At 41.6% G+C, this 16,937-nt stretch overlaps 1 protein-coding gene across 2 annotated transcripts in view; it reads left to right on the top strand.

The window, feature by feature from the left end:
- Nucleotides 1-16,937, top strand: part of ATRN (attractin) — a 156,231-nt gene that overhangs the window by 76,482 nt on the left and 62,812 nt on the right. For both annotated transcript variants that reach the window (XM_074821777.1, XM_074821778.1), the window contains exons 18-24: nucleotides 125-358; nucleotides 1,069-1,206; nucleotides 6,559-6,652; nucleotides 7,550-7,602; nucleotides 9,224-9,318; nucleotides 9,847-9,925; nucleotides 10,309-10,466. In XM_074821777.1, the coding sequence (XP_074677878.1) occupies nucleotides 125-358; nucleotides 1,069-1,206; nucleotides 6,559-6,652; nucleotides 7,550-7,602; nucleotides 9,224-9,318; nucleotides 9,847-9,925; nucleotides 10,309-10,466 (851 nt within the window). The remainder of the gene's footprint in view (nucleotides 1-124; nucleotides 359-1,068; nucleotides 1,207-6,558; nucleotides 6,653-7,549; nucleotides 7,603-9,223; nucleotides 9,319-9,846; nucleotides 9,926-10,308; nucleotides 10,467-16,937) is intronic.

Raw genomic sequence — 16,937 nt, 5'->3', positions numbered from 1 at the left:
ATTGCCAAGATAAATACTTAAGGTCACTAAAGACATACAAGAGTTTCTGTGTTTGTTGTCGCCTGTGTTTTGGGACAGTGATTTATTCCACAATGTGATGTTTGGGTTGGTTTTTTTTTTATAGCTGAAAACTGTTCAGGCTACTGCACGTGTGCTCACTGTTTGGAGCAGCCCGGCTGTGGCTGGTGCACCGATCCGAGCAACACCGGCAAGGGGAAGTGCATCGAAGGCTCTTACAGAGGTCCAGTCAAGATGCCAACCCCATCTGCAACAGGGAAACAGAGCTTGGAGCCCATCCTGAATGTCAGCATGTGTCCTGTGGAGAACAGCTATAACTGGTCCTTTATTCAGTGTCCAGGTAAACGAGCAACGTTTAATTGTTCAAACACTTCAGCCGTAGCACCTTAATTAAATGCAAGGGGAGAGACTTTTTAAGACTGTAGTGATGTCTGTGTTCCCTCCTGTTAATGGAGGGGGAAAAGAGCTTGGAAGACAAACAAGAAATAACACATTTTGTGATGGAAGGAGCTGTGCAGGTATCTGCAGGTGAGCCGCAGAGGTTTGCTGTGTGAAGACTTATCTATGCATTAGTCTGGTGAAATCTTTCCTTTCCCTACAAACCCTTACTGAGTTTTTAACTTCTGTTTGTTTATTCATTTTAGGGTTGTTTGAAAGAAAAGCAATTCTTTCTTTGAAGGTTGATTTAGTAATGCTCAGGGTGATTCTGAAATAATAGTTTTAACACCAAACATACAGAATAAAATTACCTGGACTGCTGCTACACTCTTTCTTCCCCATTCCTCCTTGTAAGTCTGTCCCACCAGCTGCTTCCAGTCCCTTCTGTCCAATATGCACATAATGTCTTGGAGTTCAGTTTTCCATGTGCTGCTTTAAATTTTCAATACACATTTCCCTTAGAGTTCATGTATTGCTAGCAAGACCACAAAAACCTTTCTGGAAGATGTATGAAATGGTTTCCTTCAGCCTCTGCAGAACACAGACTTCTGAGGCTCTATGTGAAGCACTATATTTGAGCACAAAATACTCATCCTTTTCTGCTTTCTGCAGCCTGCCAGTGTAATGGGCACAGTAAGTGTGTAAATGAAAGCATCTGTGAGAAGTGTGAAAACCTGACAACTGGCAAACACTGTGAAACTTGTATCTCAGGCTACTACGGTGATCCTACTAATGGAGGAACGTGTCAGCGTAAGTGGTGCCTTAAATCTTCCTGTGGTGAAGTCTTTGATGTTTTTTGCTCTGTACTCATTCCTCTGCTATCTTAACTGAAATTATATCCTGATAATGTATTTTTTTCTTCCCTGCAAGCAAGGCACAATCCTTGTTTCTTCAAATCAAAGATAGAAAAACTGCTTGATGAAATTCTTTGACTTTCATTGCACAAGATAAAGATGATTTTTTACCTTCCTTTGTAAGCTTTAAATGACCACAGTGAAAAATATGTGCATTGTAGTGTTTGATCCTGTTTTGAAAAGAAAGTGGTAATCCCAATGTCTTGAACAAATTTCTGCTTATCTAAATTCCACCTTCTATTACATTTGGTTAATGTATTGTGTGTTTATTGTTAGAATTGTCTGCTTCATAAAAGGCTTGCCATATTTCAGTGAGGAGTTGGCTGGATTTCAGTAGGGGATTAGGTGATCCCTGTTAAAATTGCATTTTTAGTTTGTAAAGTGCTTTGGGACTCTTTGGCACAAAGAACTTTTTTCGGTTGTGCAAGATCCAGTTAACAAACCGGGAAAAATTCTTTCTTGAAGAACCAATACAGGTAATAGTGAGAAATCAACATGTAAGATTTGGAGTTTTGCCCTTGAACCTTGCAACATTATTCTGAATTACTGTAAATTTTGTAGTGTTGTAGCATGGGGAGACCCGCTGTAAACCAGAATCCAGCTGTGATAGGTGATATGCAGATGTAAGGGAAGATGATTCTTTCTCCAAAGAGCTTTAACAGAGCGTAGTTAGGTGGAGTGATGTAATTAGATCCAGTGATGGAAAAGGTGGAGCAGAAATAACACTGTTTGGTGTCAGAGTAGTGTCAGTACATCCATGAAATGAGTGTGGGTGGTTTGTAGGCACCCTGGAAGAAATAAATGAAGGTGATTGAGGGGACATTGAAGACTCTGAGTTGCTCCTTCCAAGTGTGGAGACAATCCACTACAAAATACTCGGAAATTCATTTAGTATGTTTACTGGAAGTAGCATCGACCTTTTGAATGAAGATGAGAGTCAGTAGCTGGAGCATGAACGTCCTGTTACCTGAAGCAAGAGCAAGTAGGTGATGTTTGAGGCTATGAGGAAGAACCTCCCAGCGGACAGATTTGAGGAAGGGGATGAAAAGATCACAGACAGAGACGAGGCTGCCTGACTTAAAGAAAAGGGTGTTGCAATAGCTGGGATATGAAATTCTGACAGACAGCACAACGGCACGGGTACAAAGGAAAATGTACATCTCTGACACTTTATTTCAGAACATTATCTGCGAGATTAAATACCGCTGATAGTCTAAACTCATTTCGTGTGAAGATAATTTGAAGTGCAGGATTGAATAAATTGAGACTGAGTTGGCCTGAGAAAATATATAATTCTAGTCTGAGCATTCAGGTTTAATCACTGGATCACAACGTGCCTTCTGGTATTTGTTGCTTTTCTGTGCCTGTGGAAATGGAGAGTAAGTTACTTTGGACTCTTTTGCATGAGGATTGTCCAAAAGTAGTTTGTTGTTGAGATAATGAATGATAGACTAAAGTCATCCAGATGCCTGAAAAAGGAATTAGAAAATGTGTTTAGAGACTGTGGAACAACATTCATTCGTTATCTGATGAAACTGGTAGCTCATGTCAAAAGTGCTTTGCTCTCAAGTGCTTTGGGCCCAGGTTTTTAATTTGCTGTGATGTTAACGCTGTTTACTGTGAAGGCGAAAGAATGAGGGAAGCAGGAAGCTGGGCAGAAGGACTGAGGTGGATCAGAAGAGGGAAAGCGAGAGGAAATCATCCTATCTGATGCAGCCAGAGCGACTGCTGGCCATTAGTAATTTTTGCTCTGTTGGAAGGTTTCCAGAGGGGAATTCTTCAGATAAGGGTTGGCTGGCGGGCAGCAGAGACTACTCCTGCTTTCTCCCTCCTCTGAGCCATGGTCCCTCCTTCTTTTCCCATTAATGATGTGCTGATTCCACTCTTTTTTTGTGCATTTATGTGCAGTGTTGGGTGTTGCTCTGTTTTTAGAGCCCACGGTCACATCGTGCTGGAGATGGTTGTTGGTGCTCTCCATCCTGATGAGCATCATTTGCACGCTTAGTGCCTAGTGTGAGTCCTTGCACATTGATGTGCAGATCTGCAGCCTTAGCCCAGTGGCCCCTGCAGCATGGGGATCATAAATATCCTCAAAATGGCAAATACTCAGCGCTGGAAAAGTGTTAGTGTTTGGTATTTCCCCTTCTGCTGAGCCATCAGGAGTTTGAGTGACAGTGTTGGGATAGCAGTCGACTTTCACACAGGTAAGGCTGTGCTGAGCTGGAAGTGGTAGCGATGGGGTTCAAAAGCCAGGGAGGAATAAGAAGAGTGGATGAAATAAGATGCTTTTTCCTGCTGCTCTGTGCCACCAGGCCAGGTGAACACTGCTATATCGCTTGTGTTGGAAAAATTTTGACAAACTGCAGTTATTTCTCTGAAAGAATTGTTTGCATATCATCATAGGCATTGGTGTTTGAGAGCTGGGCAGATAATAACTAAATGGTAGGTAAATCACTCCTCAGCGGTTGCTTTTAGGAAGTGTCCAACGTAGAGAAGTGTTAATCGGGAAGGGCAGGGAATGCGGCACATCAAATGTAAAAATAGCTGCAAGGTGCTTTCTCTGCATTCAGGATTTTTTGAATTTTCTGATTAAAGTTTCACATGAAAATATGCTGGCGGTAGATAAGCAAGTTATTTGCAAGAGAACGGAAGGCGCTATTATGCCTGAAATCAGATTGCTGCTGCGGCAGCACTTCTGAACGCCTCCGTGGAGCGTTTGCTGGTGGCCCACGATGAGCTGCTGGTGCCGTGGTCCTGCCTGCTCCCCCCCTCCCAGGGCTGCGTGGGGGCCTTGGAGGGTGGCTGAAGCACTCCGCGTGGCCAAATCAGGGGAGGTTCAGACTGGACATGAGGAAAAAATGTTTCCCAGAAAGAGTGGTCAGAGAGTGGAATAGGCTGCCCAGGGAGGGGGCGGAGTCCCCATCCCTGGGTGTGTTTAAGGGTCGTTTAGATGAGCTGTTGGGGGATATGGTGTAGGGGAGAACTTTGTAGAGTCAGGCTGAGGGTTGGACTCGATGATCCCGAGGGGCTTTTCCAACCTGAATGATTCTGGTTCTGTGAAAATGGTGTTGGGCAGATGGGTGATGTGGTTGCTGTCGGTGTGCCGGACTCTCACAAATGCAGGAAAAGGAGCAGCGATCCCCGTGACCATCTCTGAATGAGTCTGTGACCCATGGTTTGTGAAGAAGGTGGAAGGACACTCGCTGTAAGGTAGTTCATCATCAGACTGTTACCGTGCTTCACCATCAAAAAGCTATTTCCAGTAGTTTAGGCTTCCTGCTCTAGCATCCATCTCTGGGGGGCAATTCTCATTTTTAGACTCCAGCGAGGGTGTCTAGTACCTTTTGTCAATAGTTTGTTTCCAAACTTCATAGTTGTTTGACAAACCAAGATAAAATTTCTCTTTGTGCATATTCCAGTTCTTTAGTGAGTGATCTCCAGTTATAGGGCTCATAGGAAAATGGATAAATAAATAGACTCTGTTGTTTTAAATAGAGATATTTGAGTGTTCAGTCTTTTTGATAAGTATGTGTCTAAAGTGCAGGGTGAGGAAGCATTAATGTTAGTGCTCAAGATACTGTGCTCTGTATCTAAACAACGTGAAATTTGAAATTTGTCCTAATTTTTATGTATGTTAATAATGTATATTGATCAAATTTCACTTTACTCACCTTTTGCAAAACATAAGGGAGGAATTACAAGACATTCTCAGTAGTATTAAGAATTATTTTTTTAAAGTGCTACTAATGAGAAGTGTGTTTGCTTCACAGAATACAATTATTTTGTCAAATCTTCATTCAGTCTACTTGTTCCCACAATAGGCCTTTATGCTTCTTCATATTTTGTTCCGTGTTGCTGCTAGGAAACCACTCATCCACATCTGAGAAGCACAATTAAGTGTCCCTGATACAATATAGCTTGCATTACATGCCAATGTAAGGAAGACATCAAAAGGATTCATAAAATAAGGTCCAAGGCTGGCAAGGATATTCAGGATGGGGACTTCATGTCTAAGTACATTGAGTGGCACATGTCGTCTTAATGAGAAGGCATATGCCTTCTTAATGAGGCATCACCAGCCTTTAGAGTGCTGTTTCCAGCAAGCTCGGGGACTGCAAGTGAGAGATCTTCCCTTTGTGTACTTTTTCCCTTCTTATATTGTACACTCTGCCACACACAGCTCCAGGTGAATGTATCTTCCAGTTCGTGGGTAGAACAACTTCTAAAAGGCACCTACCTTCCAGGGAAAGTTGTTAAATCTATTCTGCTAGTTATGGTGAACGTCATATGAAAGACAACTGCTTGTGTTGGTTTTATTGTTGGTTGCTGTTTTGGTTTAGGGTTGGTTCTTTTTTGCATGTACCTTCTCTACTTTATGACTGAAGGTCTCAAACTGTGTCAACATTAGCATTTTAATTTGAATTAGGAGCGTTCTTTTGAAGCATATCTCCCGTACATCCCCCCTGTTGAAGGGAAGTTGCTACAAGTATACTTGAAATTGCTAATGTACAGGGCTCTTTGTTTCACTGTCATACCTTGGTTTGCACCTCGAGCAGGCTCAGAATATATATTTTGGGCATGCCCAAAACCTGGTGTAGTCTATGGGTGTGTTTGTTGGCTTCAACCATGCCTCGGTGGCATTCAGCTCGTGAGACCAGGCTAAATCCATTCTAAAATACATTGGGGCACGTGCCCCAGACCATCTATAGCATGGATGTCGTGTGCTTAGCACCAGCCGTTTTACACTGCAGAGACACTGATATTGTTGCTAATGACATTATTTTCTCAAGGGCCTATTTATTTCTAGAAAAAGCCCTAAAAGCACCATGAGCTTTGCTTTATTTGCAAAAATAATCTTCTCTCAAGAGTTTTGAGTTTGACTGAAATGTGTTAGCAAACCCCAAACTATTCCAAATATTGTCTTTTTCTTACTGGTTATGGTATCCTTAGTGCTATCTAACAACAAGAGAGGTAGTTAAATAAATTTTTGAGGCTAAAAAGCACAGTCTGATCATGATTTCATACAAAACATCAGTCCTGGAGCCCACACTCACTCTGTTTTGACGCACAGTTCTATTTTTGGCTACCTTCTGTATCACAAAGAAACCAAAGAGTACCAAATGGGTTTTCATATGCACTTTAATTGTTGATGTATCTCAGTTTGGCAACTAAAGGACTTAATTGCTATCGAATCTGTTTCTCTTGCTTCATTCAACATTGCATCTTTTTCCCCCCCTCTGCTCAACAGCTTGCAAGTGCAATGGCCATGCGTCTGTCTGCAACACAAATACAGGGAAATGTTTCTGCACCACCAAGGGAATAAAAGGAGACGAGTGTCAACTGTGAGTTCATTTCGCTTTGTTATTTGAAATCAAAGGCGGTGCACATACCGGCATGGAACCCCCACATTTTTTAATGATTGTATTTATGATGTCTCTGCTCATCTCTTCCTGCTGACAGTTGACTAACTTCATCAACGGTGCAGCCAGCCATGCTTCCCCTGGGGGGCTAACATGAACAAAATGATTTCCTGAAGATTTCCATTTTTAAGAACATTTCAACTGGGAATGTCATGCAGAAGGGATGGGGTGAAAAAATAATGCCCCCCACACCCCAAACTATACATACCGCTTTGCTTTATCCCTCAATAGTTTCTTTTTAATTGGTAGATTTTTACTGTCTGTGCACGCTGATGCTGTTCTGGGGGAGTGTAAATATATCTGAAATAAGACTCTGACATTCAAGCATTTTAATGGAGCAGTTTCAGAGCAAGAAATTTGCTGGAGGTTTTTCTGTAACATAACAGAAATGCTTTTAGTGTAATGTTAGTGGAAATAATTTCATTCCAAATAATTTCATTGCCAGCTTTATTTTTAAAGTGTTGCTCACATGAGTAAACGTTTATAGGACTAGATCCTGGAATAGCCGTAAATGTAAATGGAAATGTTAGTTTTTGATTGTAGTAATCCAGTTCCGTGCATTGTGATGAGCTAATAAATACATTCCAAGTGGATGCAAAGGTTAATATCCAGAATTTTGTATTTCATTTTTACTGCATACTAGTTTGTCTTGCAGGGATTGTGGAATTTCTTCGGCAGCCAAGTATAGCTCAGACATGCATCTTTTATTTTTAATTGTGTACCGTTATCAGCACAGGTGGTGATTTCTGATTTTTAGTGGCTGGGAATAAATAGAACTGAAAAAAAATCCATTTATTAAAAGATATGTATTCTTTTTAGGTGTGAAGTCGAAAATAGATATCAGGGAAATCCACTTAAAGGAACGTGTTACTGTGAGTACTCTTGGGATTTTGTTCGCAGATAAAAAATGTGTTTGAAGTTTAAAATGTCTTATTTAAAACTAGTTTTAGTTGCATCAACATCTGTTTAAAATACAGGGGATTAAGGGAAGGACTAAAAACAGTTTTCACAAAAGTATTGTTTAAAGAGAACGAAAATGCTCTTCTTGATAAGGTCTGTGTGATGATTGGATCTTTCAGAACAAACTTCTGAATGTTTTTCACGTGACTTTGAAATGAAATCTGATCTTCTGGAGAATGCTCTAAAATATATACCTAATAAGTCAAAACCAAAGCGTGTCTTTAGAATTTTTTGTAAGTGCAAAATACTGGGGTTTTTTTAGTTCTGTTCTATGTTAGAATGGTTAAGGTTTCAAAATTGCCACGTTTCCTCTGAAACGAACAGTTGGATTCTCATGCAATTTGAGCAGATACTTTGCCAAGATTCAGATTACTTAATGGAAACTCTCCAGCTTCTATTTGCAAATATTAGCAATCAGCACACTGGCAAGCACAGATAGATGTAATCTTAAATTACATAAAGATGCAAGTCTCAAATAGTATTTTTGTGCAAGACAGAAATTATCAACATGCTGTATTTAGCAAATTTGAATCCTACTTGCCTAGCCGAACAAGGGCACTGATGTCTTCTCATGACAGTCTCGTTGCAAGGATGACCTGATTCATTGTTGCCAGTGGCAGGGGTGGTAAAGTGGGCAAAAGGGGGAAAAAGATAGAACTTTACTACTCTTACAGGCACAACCTTGGGCTATACAGATTCAGTCGCACTTGGCTTTCTTCCCTGAAAATTTCTTAGTGCTTCATAGGACTTGTGGGTAAATGTCAGAAGGTTGTCTAACCCGTGTCTATCCAACAAGGGGTCTCCAGGAGACAATAAGAGAGACATAACAACTGGTTTATAGCTTCCTATTTACTATTTCTTGGAATATCTCTGCATGGGTTTGCAAGTATGTATAAGTCATAATACTGCATCTTAATAAAAAGATACTTTTATTCGTGAATGTATCCCCAAAACTGGCTGTGCACTGTTGATCAACAGAGAGGTGGTGGCAGGTCTAGGCAGACATGAGCCTAGGAGGGTGTACAGGTAGGCCTAAACCTGGTCCTGCCATGCCTGGACATGATGTGACCCAGAGTAGGATGGCAGCTGGGTCCATTAACAAGTAGCTGCTCCGTAGAAATCCTCCCTGTAGAGTCCACTGATGTACAGAAATCTATCATGCATGGAACTTAGTCCCCTCCTAAGTCTGTTTTATTTTGCTAGTATTCCCTTGGCACGTGGAGGTATTGCAGTATGGGAAAAGTAAATGCCTTGGCTTGTTTTTTTACAATGTATAGGTATGAACAGTCACTTAGACTAAGGCTGGAGGCTATTGTCTGGGAAATGTAAGCAGAATCTTCTTCCTCCTCTAAACTCAAATTTTTTTACCCTTTTTGTGTGGGATCATCCAAAGGTTGGAGTCATTCGTAACAGCGTGGTGACTCCTAGTTGTGCTCTCAGTGCAAGAAGCACTTCAGTGACATCACACCTTGCTTTGCAGAAGTTTCTTTTATTCCAAGCCATGGGATAACTTTCTCCGTGCATTCCTTACAGATACTCTTCTCATTGACTATCAGTTCACCTTCAGCCTTTCTCAAGAGGATGATCGCTATTACACAGCAATCAACTTTGTGGCTACACCCGAAGAGGTAAATTTTTTACTTTCCCTTTAAACTTCACCCTTTGGGTATATGTTGGTCTTCTCTTGGCCCTGGAGACAATGAATTGTTACAGTTCTGCAAGTCTCCAGGTGTAGTCTCTTAACATGGCATGTATGTCCAGCTCCACAGAGCAGCCAGAACTTTTGAAGCTTGGCTTGGCCACGCGGTTTCAAATCTTCATGGTAAAATTTCGTACAGAACCACGGTTGATTCTTCATGGTTGTTTGAACAACTGCTGAGCAACTCTAGTTTTGCTTGTTCACCCAGTATATTTTAACTCTATTCTTCCTGTTTTAGTCTATGCACATGACTTGTTTTGTTCTTTATTATGCTTTCCTTGGTGAGGAGAATACTGTTTTCAGAAAATGTAAATAGTTTTTGGCTTGATGTATTTGCTTCATGTAAATAACACGTTCCAAGATTATTTTTTTTTTTTCAGTGAAGATTTGCTAGGAAACAGTACAGTAAAATTGTTATTCTAAAAATGGGGTTTCTTTTATTTTTTTTTCTCCCAAGCAAAACAGAGACCTGGACATGTTTATCAATGCATCTAAAAACTTCAACCTCAACATTACTTGGTCCACAAGTTTTACAGGTAAAATGAGCATGATCTAAGTTTCTTGGTAGCTTGTTTCAGTTTCCAGTTTTCAACAAACACAAATTTCATTGGGGAAACTTTTTTTTTTAATCTGTGAACTTGTTCTATAATGGTTTTAAATGCTAGGCCTGGGAGGCAGAAATAAGAACTGTGTTTTTCTGTCTTAATTTGGAAACATCGAAGGTGCAAATTTGATTTTTAGTAGTGCAGAATTTTGGCATACAGTGATTTTGATAATGCAGTGCTGTTTAAAATAGTAGTGTTCAGATGAATAGTTAATTTTGTAACATTAAAATTCAGTATGCTTTGCCCTTTTTGTTTGCTACTTAAAATGTGCATTGAAACATCTTTTCTTGCTACTTTTTAACATTTGATAATAGCTGGCACGCAGGCTGGGGAGGAAATTCCAGTTGTTTCAAGAACCAATATAAAAGAATACAAGGACAGTTTCTCCAATGAGAAATTTGATTTCCGCAACAATCCAAACATCACTTTCTTCGTTTATGTCAGCAATTTCACCTGGCCGATAAAAATACAGGTAGGAGCTGTTAATGTGTATATAATTATTTAAAAGTACTTTTTTGTTTCTCTCAAGCAATGTGGCAGTTTGGCGTGAACCAGCTCTCAATATAATCCTGCAGTAGACAAAGGGCTTGATGTTCCTGATTAAGAGCAAAAAAGTGTGTCATCTTCTGATGTTGCCTCAGCCCAGTGGATCTAAAAATATGCTGTGAAATAAAGTGGGATGCTCGCTTATTAACAGGGCTATGTACTAATGAGGTCTCTGACTTTAAATGTGTGGATATTGATGTTGAAGAAAACAAAGACTCATCTAGCCAAAAACCAAGTCCAGAATGAGAAACAGAGGAAATGTTCTTAGTGTCTCTTTTTAATGTCTTGTTCTCAAAAGGCAGAGCTCGGGGGCCATCCCCCTTCCTCTTTGTGCTGCCCAAGGTTGGTGGTAGCTGCAGAATAAGATGAAGCTCATTCTTTCCCTTAATTCAGTGCAGTCAGTTAACACACACGTTGCCTCAGGTGTCAGACTGACTGTGATGATAAGCCTAGCGCTGAAGAAGCAGTGGATGAAGCTTGGTGAATCATGAAAACACTCATAGATCACAGACTGCAATCGCAAAGAGAGTGCAACTGCTGCAGCAGCTAATAATTCAGAGAAACCTTGGCCACCTTCTTGCTCTGGGCTAAGTCAAGTATCAACCTGCAGTGTACTCAGAGTGATACAGGCGCCTTTTGAAGGACAAAAGGACTTCTAGGTCTGGAACAGAGATCTCAAATGAGGCTCTGTATATTTGAATTCTGCCTTTTTTAAGAAGCTTGGTCAAATGTGGGAGCCTGAATTCTTCCGTCTTCACCCTGATTCAGCCAATTATTATGTGAAAGCTGACAACTGCACATTAATTTACTTGCTATTTCAGACATGTCAGTCGCACAAAGTCACCGTAGGGGTCACTTCCAACAAAGATAATGCACATGATAATATTGAGCAAGGAAATGAGGTCCACCTGTAAAAAAGGTCCTTACGCTATAGTGATGTTTTTCAAGGTATTTCTTGAACTTCTGAAATCATATTAGGAATACTTGTGAAAGTATTCTTTCTGGTATCACCTTCTGGTAAAGATGGTGGGTTTGAAGTATTTAGGAAAATTTATCTTGTTGATTGCAGACTGGTAAATTTGATAGGCTGACTTTGGACTACATTTTGGTTCTTTTTAATATCACTTACAATATTGGTAATCATTTTCCAGCTGGAGAACTTTTACTTTACAAATTGGTAAAATCTTAGTTCATTGTCAAGTCCTAATTTTTAGATACGGAGGAGTTTGCAAGAGCTTCAAGGTAAAACCTTTATGTCATTGGATAGTCGAGGAGCAAGTCATTGTTTTAATTTAAGATAAAGTGACATCCTGCGTACGAAGGTGGGCACTTGCATAATGATTTATTTAAATATTCAGGCTTCTCTTTTATCAAATTGGTAATCACAGGAGTCAGGAAAAAATCATGTTTTATTTAACTGTTGGCTGATCGTTTACTTTCCATAATTGGTGCTGGACTGTACCTTACCGTGATTTATTTATTTGCTATTTTGTGACACAGAACTGTGTGTTAGGACTTTGTAGATGTTTAGGAACAGTGCTGTCTCCTGTCCGTTAAGCTCTCCTGTGTTTACTCCAGTCTCCCCTCCACCTGTACTTATGATGAATTTCTGCTAGCTTTCCCTATGCCAGTGTTGTTGTTGAGCTTGAATGTCCCATCCATCATCTTGTGGGGCAGCTGGGTCTCCTGCTTTCCCCCAGATGAATTTGGACAGGTCAGATCCTCTCTCAGCCTTTAGTATTTATGTGTTGGCTTAAGCAAGAGAAACCCTTATCATCTTGTCCTCTGAAACAGTGTACTGGGTCTGGCTGAGCCGGAATTGGTTTTCCCCTGTAGCAGCCCTCATGGTGCTGTGTTTGATGTTGGGAGCTGGCAGGATGTTGATAGCACACTGGTGGTGTGCCTACTGCTGAGTAGTGCTCACACAGCACCAAGGCTCCTTCCGACATTTCCCCCCCACAGTGGGACGGGGTGGGCAAGATCTTGGGAGGGGACACAACCAGGACAGCTGACCCCAACTGACCAAAGGGATATTCCAGACCATATGACGTCTGCTCAGGTATAAAGCTGAGAAAAAGGAGGAAGGGGGTGGGGTCACCCATGGTCCTCCGAGGCAACCACTACGCGTATGGGAGCCCTGCTTCCTGAGAAGGCCCGACATCACCTATTAATGGGAAGTAGAGAATAAATCTGGGGTTTTTTTGTTTGGTTTTTTTTTTTTTTTTTTTTTTGCTTCCACGTGCGGGCCTTTGCGTCGCTTTGCTTATATTAAAACTGCTGTTGTTTTACCCACAAGGGTTGTTTTGTTTTCCTATCTTATTTTCTTTCCCCTCTTTGCCCTGTTGAGAAAAAAAGGGGAAAGGGGGGGAAGTGATAGAGCGATTTGGTGGGTACCTGACATTTAGCCAAGGTCAAACCACCACAAACAGGTTACTCGGGTCCAGTTGCCTCATTTGTTTTTCCTCTGCGCTCGCTTGTATTAATCTTGCTTGTACAGTTTTGGTCAGCCATGTATAAGGTCATGGAGATGAGGTCTCACCATTGCTTTGTACTGCATTATCTCTAGATTCTTTATGGTCCTTTCTAGGTCCTTTTATGGCAGTATTTTGCTTTGTTTGTCCTCATGGCTGCAGCAAGTAAAAGTCCTTACTCATTTTAATATGGACTAATATCCCTGTTCTTTCACATCCTTGGTTTCCACCTGATGAGCTCCCAGTTTTGATAACAAATGTTCTCAGTCCCAAATAACATCTTAAAATGTTATCCTGCTGCTGTTACTGGATAATATTGACAGTCATGAAGATCATCTAGTTGTTCTCCTGTGTGGTTCTTTTCTGTATCTTTATTATCTCCTTTGACTTTGTCAGCAGATTGCAGTTAGCACACTTTCTTTTTGGGTCTGTGTCATTAATGAAGATATCGGTCAAAGTCTGCCCAAATGCCATGAACTAACTTCTGTCCCCCTTAACTGTTACAATTCTTGAAATAATCCTCACCATCTTTATTTCACCCAGGAATTTCCAATGTATTGAAATCTGTAATAAAATTTGGAGTAGCTCAGCTGTACTTCCTAGGTCTGTACAATTAATTTATTTTTACGGACAGAAAATAGTGGTCTGGCATATCACAGTTCACCGCTGTCAGCGTTATTGCTTGTTGAATTCAGTTTTTCATTTACTATTTCAGTTCTTGTATTCAAAACTTGTCCTGAAATGTTGCATGCTATTGAGGTCTTGGGAGCGTGAATATCTAGATTCTCCCTCCTCCTCTAAATACGAGTTTCAAATTTTCCATAGTGCCACGCTCGGCTGGTAGGTTGCTTTAACAGCCTTGCTACCAGAGGCGTTATTTCATGTACCATTTCTTTTGGAGTGCTGGGATGAATGCTGGCTGCTTTCACCAACTTTGAACACATCGAAATACTTGAGTGTTTTTCTCCACCTTGGTTGTGTATCTTTATAACCTCATTCCCATTAGACACTTTGCCTTGCACCTATGTTCAGTGTCCTTGTCCTTAATGAAAAGCCTAATTTAGTTTCAGGGATGCAGCTGATCAGTCTTAATCTCTTGCCTATCCTTACAACATACCCTCTTCCCTTTCCCTTCCTGGACTCCTTTACTTGTTTGGCTGAAACATCTCTTGCTATTTTATCGTTTGTTGAGGTCTAGCACAGCTTGACATTTGGCAGTTCTTACTTTATCTCTGTACTACTTGCTGGCTTCTTGCTAATGAATCCTTTCCTCTCCATAATATGTAGACTCTTTAATTGTTTCTAATGTCCTTTTTGAGGTTAGTTCTGAGGATACAGCTTTCAAATAGTTTTGCATCTTTGACCTGAGAGAAATACTTAGATGGCTGCTTTCCCATTCCTTATCTCCTTAGTCCACTTGATTTTACTGTCTTACTTAATTTCTCATCGTTAAAAAGAGTGAACTTTGATTCTCTTACAACACTTACCTCGTTTTATCCTTAATTTAATATGTATGTGCTTGTGTGTGCTCAATCCAAGCTAATTTTATATCACCAGCTCTTCTTAATGTCCTTGTTACTTGCCAAAACAAAGTCTAAAATAGCATCAGCTCTTATTGGTTGAGAGACTCTTTGTGAAGAAATCTGGCAGCGATACCGCATCCAGGAATATGTGGTCCTTACGATTTCTGTTAGCATGTTCTTCAGTTCATGTGTAAGAAACTTCTTCCACAAACCTGATATTGTTCTGTCGTTTTTTTCCAAATACCTATTGGTGTTGAACTTTGCTGTGGCTTTGTCATCTTTCTCCAGGAAGCCCACCTTGTACCTCCTTCTGCTGGAGATGTCATCGTAGCCCAGCGTAGCATTCCTCCCTCCTTTCTCACAGCAACCTAGCAGCATTGCTCGTCTGAGTGTGAGAGAAAACCAGTTTGCTGCTGCGTCCTTTAATAACTGTTGGAGTATCAAGTTTGCATTTTGCATTCCTTAATTTGACAGACAGCATGGTCATCTTCACGGAATTCCAAAGTGGTCGGAAGGGACTTCTGGAGGTCAGCTGCTCAAAGAGGGCGACCTAGAGCCAGTTGCCAGTTGTCCAGGCAGCTTTTGAATATCTCCAAGGATGAACATTTTTCAACCTCTCTGGACAACCTGTGCCAGTGCTTGGTCACCCTCACAATAAAAAAGTGTTTCCTGATGTTCAGGGGGACCCTCCTCTGTTCCAGTTTGTGCCTCTTGCCTCTGGTCCCATCACTGGGCACCACTGGAAAGAGCCTGGCCCTGTCCTCTTTGCACCCTCCCTGCAGGCATTTACAGACATTGATGCGACTCCCCTGAGCCTTTTCTTCTCCAGGCTGAACAGTCCCAGCTCCCTCAGCCTTTCCTCATAGCAGAGATGCTCCAGTCCCTTCATCATCTTCATGGCCCTTCACTGCGCTCTCTCCAGTCTGCCTGTGTGTCTCTGGTACTGGGGAGCCCAGCACTGGACCCAGCACTGCAGGCGTGGCCTCACCAGTGCTCAGTAGAGCAGAGGATCACCTCCCTGGGCCCGCTGGCAATGCTTTGTCTAACGCAGCCCAGGACACCCCTGGCCCTCTTTGCCCCAAGGGCACGTTGCTGGCTCAGGGTCACCCTGGTGTCCACCAGGATCCCAGGGCCTTTCCTGCCAAGCTGCTTTCCAGCTGGGTGGCCCCCAGCACATACTGGTGCCTGGGGTTGTTCCTCCCCAGGGGCAGGACTTTACACTTCTCCTTGTGGAACTTCATGAGGTTCCTGTTGGCCCATTTCTCCATCCTGGTGAGGTCCCTCTGGATGGCAGCACAACCCCCTGGTGTATCAGCCACTCCTCCAAGTTTGATGTTGCCTGCAAACTTGCTGGGGGTGCACTCTGCAGATCATTAATGAAGATGTTAAATAGGATCAGACCCAATATTCACCCCTGGAGTACACCACTAGTTACTGGCCTCCAACTAGACTCTGTGCCACTGGTCACCCCCTGGGCCTAACCGTTCAACCAGTGTTCAGTCCACCTCACTATCTCCTTACCTTAGCCCATATTTGCTAGGTCTACCCTTGTGAGGGATGTCATGTCTCCTTCATACAGAGCCTGTAACCATATAGATCTTCATTTGGCAGGTATCCCACTGTACTTTCAGTCCATTCACCGTCTGGCGTAACTGTGCTGTCAGATTTGATGCCATGTGAAAGCTTTTCCACACTGGGTGCTAAAACTGTGCAGTTTGACACTACGCTTCTCACACCACCCAGGGGTACTGCTTTACTCTCTTAATTCATTTTTCCTCCTCACCATCCTGATAATTTTTTTCAGAGCAGTTGATGAGTGGGAGATGGTATTATGAAAAGTAATGGTTCCGTAGAGATAAAACTAGAGAAAAGTCGGTAAAAAAAAGTATGATTTGTCTTCAGGACTCGCTGTGTCCTTTCAGGTCTTGTGCAATCTTCCATGGTGGATTGAGCTGCCCTCAATTGCCCTTAATTGCAACCTGTGTTCCTACCTGTCCTTTCTGTATCTCTTTCCTATTTGCTTTCCCTATTTTTTTGCCTTTTTGTAAAGTCTTGGCTCTCTGTAGAAGTTTATCTCCAATAAGATAAAATAGAAGATAAATCATGGTATGGATTTTTGGGACAAAGACTTCCTAGCAGTCAGGCCTTGACCAGGGTTCACTACAAGATTTAAAACAGAACCATGGGGTGACTTCTTGTCCTCTCTGCTTTCCTGACTGCTCCTTCAGGACTCATCCCATACTTCTTTCTTCTCAGAAATAGTTTTTACTCAGACCTTTCCCATACCCCCTCTCTTACTTCTTTTTCTAGGTGGTCGTCCTTTATTTCCCCGCATAAAAGTTCCTGTTCCCAGTTGGGTTTGGTCCTTCAGGGCAAGCTAATTCATTAATTAAAACTGCGTGT

The sequence above is a fragment of the Strix aluco genome, chromosome 4 (assembly GCF_031877795.1).
Source record: "Strix aluco isolate bStrAlu1 chromosome 4, bStrAlu1.hap1, whole genome shotgun sequence".
Taxonomy (NCBI): domain Eukaryota; kingdom Metazoa; phylum Chordata; class Aves; order Strigiformes; family Strigidae; genus Strix; species Strix aluco.
This window is presented reverse-complemented; position numbering and strand designations above follow the sequence as displayed.